At 36.9% G+C, this 5,798-nt stretch overlaps 1 protein-coding gene across 1 annotated transcript in view; it reads right to left on the reverse strand.

Annotated features, from left to right (window-relative positions):
- SLX4IP (SLX4 interacting protein) overlaps window positions 1-5,798 on the reverse strand; it is a gene marked incomplete at its 5' end in the record, with an annotated part of 17,807 nt that overhangs the window by 11,864 nt on the left and 145 nt on the right. Inside the window, 2 exons of the mRNA XM_010019255.1 lie at window positions 3,083-3,171; window positions 5,776-5,798. Coding sequence (XP_010017557.1) covers window positions 3,083-3,171; window positions 5,776-5,798 — 112 coding nt within the window. The remainder of the gene's footprint in view (window positions 1-3,082; window positions 3,172-5,775) is intronic.

Consider the following 5,798-nt stretch of genomic DNA (forward strand, 5'->3'; position numbering starts at 1 on the left):
AGATTCCTGCATAAAGCCGATGTGGTTATCAATGAATACTCCATTGTTAGCATATTTTCAAATGCTCACAAGCCTCCAATAAGCTTTCCACCCATTTCCATTTCCACTGTTTCTTCAGATAACCCATTTCCAATTTTCCATTTTAGCTTTCCACATAATAATCTTCAAGAAAATGTCGTCATTGACAAAGATGACTAATCTCTCCAGAGCTCTTATATATTTCCCTGGGTTTCCTCTTTTGCCATGTTCCCAAACCTGTCTTCTTTTTCAAGATAAAACTATTCAAGATTACAAACATAGTTTGGCAAAACAGGAAACAATGGGTTTATGTTTAAACTTGGCATTAATCAGCTAAGCTATTCTTCCATCTTTTCCTTGAGACTTACGATTTGCTTATGTATTTTCAATACCTTGCTTTATTGTTTCTTTCATGGAGATTTCCCTTCTTCCAAAATTACTATTACTGCCTACAGGAATATTATTACAACCCGATTTTTAGATATGACCACAGAAACACCCATTTCTAAATAGAGTTTAGAAAGTAGACACTTACAAATCAATATTTTCTTCTATTTTATTTCAGTTCTACTCCTCAGAATTTTATTAGTTCATCCTTAATGCTAATTTGACAGAGACTGCCTAATCTACCTTTGTCGTGGTCTTACAAGATGCATCACACGAGCGTTCAAATTGGTTCTCTCAGCAATTGATGCTAAAGGTTGCGCTTGTGAATATCTCAAAAGCAATCTAATGATGATCTTTGCTAAGATGAAGGACATACGAATTTCCTTTCACATGTGGCTACATCCCTTGAAACTCCTGGTTTAAACACAGTCTATTTCCGAGATACAGAGAATAGCCTAAAAGGCAGTGAAATGGCAAAGAATAAAGTGCTGCAGATAAGTGAAGGAAGAGAATTGCAGTGATTGAAAGAAGTATGTACCAGGCTGATGTAACACTGGTTCCACGTAATGGGAAAACATGGCATTGAGCCTGACTAGTCCTGAGAGAGCTCAGGAATGAAAGCTTGACCCAAACCATAAACCAGCATAAAAGCAGTTTAAAAAAAAGGGAGGAAAAAAAGATTGTTAAGTCTTGACCAAGTCAATCGCAGTGACATACAGCAACACTGAAAACTGACAAAGTCTCCATTAACATATAGTCAATGACTTTTATAAAACACAGACAGGCCCTCAAAACCAAGGGTGTGAGCTGATTAAACGCTTAAAAGAACTTGCATGCAACGTTATGAAATTATTCAAACCCAAACAACATACAGAGGAAAACAAAACATATGCCTCATTTTTAGCCCATGACAGAATACACTGGAGTATATCAACGGAAAGGTCTTCTGGGTGGTCTTTTGCGGTCTAGTTTAGAGTTCAAGCATACGCACTGCTAAATTGCAGAGAGAAAAGTCCATGTGCAAGCGCAGACCCTTAGCGTTTACTTGTGGAGTGCCAAAACCTTGAAATGACCTCTCAGTGGCAATTAAACACTCCCCCAGTTTGACACGGTACTAGAGTATATGACAAATCCAGTACTAATGTGCTGTAGAAATTCTGGATCAACAAAAGAGTCTGGAGTGGGCCCTTTAAGTTTGAGTGGTAGGAATTAAAAAAATACTCCAAAACATTTGTGGAGAGGACATTCACATCTTCTCCACATAAGAGAAGATGGTTTAGGGATAACTTTATCTTATTCTCTCCTGTCAAATTACTACACTGATCATTCCAGCAGTTCTATGCGCATACACTGCACCTGTAAGTAAAGGAAACTCCCAAGTCTTTAGTATTGTTGAGGTTATGATTCCACCAACATATTTTCTGTTAACCTAAGAGCGTTTAAACTCCTGTTTTAAACAACAAGGAGTTTTCATAGATCAAGCTCAAGTTTTGAAATAGCTAAGCTAAAGTTCATAACATTGTATTTTTCATTTGCCTTCTCCTTACTAGACAGCATCATGTGAAAGAAACTAAAGAAAACGTCTCCTCTTTTATTTGATGGAAGGATTAAAAACACTGAGTGGGGAAATTGGATATCTCATAAGAGATACTTAAACAAGAAAAAAAAAAGATAATTTTTTCTCAGTCAAAAAGCACAGGCAGGATTTTCTACTTAAAGCATCTAAGTAGTTTTCAAGACAATACTGAGAAAGTAATAACTTCCAAAATGGCAAAGTACTTCTAAAGCAGTTAGATATGTTCTGAGAGAGAGAAAAACACTTGCTGGATACTCTGACATTTAAGGATACTTACTAATCTAGGAATCAAGATCAAAAATCTGCATTTAGTATAATAAATAAAACCACCCTGCTTGATACTAAAAAAATACTAAGTTGAACGAGTAGAAGAAAAACGTTTTTTTTTTTAAGGATCAAATATACTTTAATACATTTAAGATAAACTACTAAAATACACATAGCCCTCAGCATGTAATTCTGACTCTTGCTGTGAGCGCAGCAGAGACTGCCTGCCCTTATAGCCAGCCACCTGGGTCAGTGTGAGCACTCCTGAGACGATCAGCAGTTAACTGCAGCATAAAATTCATAAGCCTTTGACCCTGATCAAGCCTTCCAGATGAAATATTCAAGTAGGATTATTTATGGTGTTTAAGTACACACCAGTGCCTTTTTCTCCATAAATGTTTAGGGATTTTTCTTCCCCAGCAGGGCTAGCACTGATCCATTTGAGTTGTTTTGCAGAACAAGTGCTAAGAGAACATATAAGAGACCCCCGGATATTCAAAACTGCCCCATTATAATTTTGGAAAGTAAAAAGTTACAAGGACAAAATATAAAGGTAAAACAGATTCTTAAATCAAGGTGCTATAATCATACCCACCTTTCTAAATACATGGTCTTTTTCTCTGAGCCTTATCTGGCTCAGAACTTCCAAAAATTCCCATTTTTGTCTGCTTTAGGCTCACTTCAGGATGTCTTTTCGAATACTTCAGCCCAACTGTTAATGTGGCTTTCTAGTTCCATGATGACAGTCACAAATACGTGAATACCAACATCTATCTACAAAAATTCATCTTACTACTGTAAACCAGAAAATTTATAGAACAGTTTTGTACATACCAATACACCATTGTCACATGTCCAATCACTTGGATTAGAGTCAAGTTTACTGACACACACTATAAATCTGTCTGGAAACACACGTAGGTCTATACAAAAAGAATTGAAAAGAAGATTACAAAAATTACAGCCATATTCAAACCCACACATACTGTCAACATATACAGCTGTTATTTTAGTAAACAAAATAACTGAGATTTTAAAATGCACACTAACCCACTTTATGCACTCTAGTAGTTTCTTACTTACTCTCTTCAGCATCCCATCCCTCCTTTTGTTTTGTTTTTTTAAACCATTCCAAATAAAGAATAGAAATCAGTAAGTCAGAGTAAGTTAGTTCCCAAGAGGATGGTCATGGCTGCAAATTACTCCACCTGCACCCCTGGACAAATACACCAGACAGAATCAACAGACAAAGTGATTTCTTTTGTGCTCTTCTGGTGATGAGTCCTTTCATCGCAAAAGCTGTAAATTACATTTGGAATACAGCACAACATATTCAGCCAGGATTTGGCATAAAAACTCAGTGTAAGGCTAAGTTTTTCAGACTCTGACTCCAGCAAGTTTTGAAGTCATTAAACAAATTGGTTAACTGCTACTGAATTACAGATTTTGCTCAAGATCACATGGTTTGTTTTGAAGACAACAAAGCTTCTAGTTACAAAGGATCAAAAATTGAAAGGTTCTCAGAACAGACCAGACCAAATTTTATTCAGTACCTAGCAATGCTGTGAAGAGAGCATAGCTGGGTTATTTTATTATTTTACCTATTAGATTATTTCCAGATTACTATCTTCATATTTTCAGCTCAGATTTTTTTGCTGTTGTTCTTTGGTTTGGTTTGATTTTACAAAACAGAGCTACTTAAAGTTTGTTATACTTCAAAGCCAAGCCATTAACACCCTACTTCCTGGGACAAGAAAGAGATGAGAGGTGCCAAAAAAAACACGAAGTTGACCTTATTTTCTGGTGGAGTATCTCCTCACAACGAATTGAGTATACGCTTGATGTGCCAGTGACAATCAGGTCATCCATATGGGTGCTTGCCTCTCTATAAGGTACTGCTGCCCCACTAACAGCCTATCTCCATTAGCATCTGACAAACCCTTCTGAGTGTGTACCAGCAGTGACTTTTATTGAGTCATTACAGTGAAAGATGGGGATGCTGAAACAGATTTGCCACTGGCTGAAAAAGCTTACACAGAGACCTGAGATGCATCTGTATGGCACAACAGCTTGCTTAGCCACTATAACTTGATGATGAACACGAGCATTTCATAATCCTTTCAGAAATATTAACTCTGTTAGCAAAACTGTGTCCAAGACTATTCTATCTCTGCTTGTACCCTCCTGAAAAGCCACCTGCAAAGACCTAGTACAATGACTTTCAAACTTAAGCAGTCTATGGACATCTTCCAAATGGGCTGGACAAAAGAAAAGCTGGACAACTGTTGCTAGGACTGAACCTAGTACGTGGGATTCCACTAACAGCCTCATAGGTAAGTTTACTTTAGACATTGAGTGAGCATCACTGATGAAAGTATGCAATGTTCTTCTTCTGTTAGGCTCAACATCTGGGTTTTGTTTGTGAAGGACTAGGTGTATCTTACAGAAAGGAAACGCTGGTGCCAAATGATTTAATTTTTTTTTTAGTATACATGCCTATTTTTCTATTTATTGGGAGCGAAACCCAACAAAAAAAAAAGAAGTTCCTTTCATGTTAGGAACGTCATATGGAAGCAAAGTTTTGACTGCAGGATCAGACCCTCTCTTTTTGGCAGCACTAGTAGGGCAAGTTCATTCCAGTTGGACATTTTTATTGTTACATTTTGTTACGATCTCACTTGCTGGCTAAGAAAATGAAAGTGTCTTTAGGTATTCATTTGATTCAATTTGGAGGTCGGGAGAAGGAATTTGAGGGAGTATTTTAAACCCATACTCCGATCACTTCAACCAATATGGACTTAGAAAACAACTTGTTGGCATTTCAAGAGAGATTTAAACATTTATGAATATAATGATTTCCTAGAAAAATAACAAATTCTTTTAAAATATCCATTCAAGTATTCACTATTTTTAAGGGCACCTAACTGATTTTGCCTTTTTTTTGATATAAAAAGGTCAACACAAAGGGCAGTGATTGTTATAGCTCCTTTTCATTGCTGGTGGCAGGACAGGATTGATATCACTTCCTTACGGAGCATCTCGGCTTGAGAAAACACAAAGAAAAGATCTGGTCCAATGAGATCACCTGTGTAAAGGTTTTATAGCACTGAGGTGAATGAAAGCCTTTTCTTGCATACACTTGTACGGTACACTTGATGTCACAAGACGCTCGAGCAATAATGAAGTGATTCATACTGCAACCTCTGGTTGATTCACCCTGCAGAGTCAGTAAAGTGCTGAGTCTCATCATACTTACAGAATTTGGTGTGGCTTAGCTGATTGTCCTGGGGCAAGGCATACACAAATTTAAAATTCAGCTTAAAAAAAAAGCCATCATATGTTAAGAAACTTCTCCTTTTTTGTAGGAAAAATCCTCTGGGGGAAAAAAAAAAAGCAATCAAAACCAAGCTCTGAAAGGTATTTTGAATCAGGAGACCAAAATCTGACGAAGTATTAGTTCATGTTCCCTTTTTTCTGTCTCAGAAATGCAAAATTCTAAGTAACACTATAAGAAACTGATTTCTTACCACGATAACGTTTCCCTACAGCA

This window comes from Nestor notabilis, unplaced genomic scaffold (genome assembly GCF_000696875.1).
Source record: "Nestor notabilis isolate BGI_N333 unplaced genomic scaffold, ASM69687v1 scaffold28937, whole genome shotgun sequence".
NCBI lineage: Eukaryota > Metazoa > Chordata > Aves > Psittaciformes > Psittacidae > Nestor > Nestor notabilis.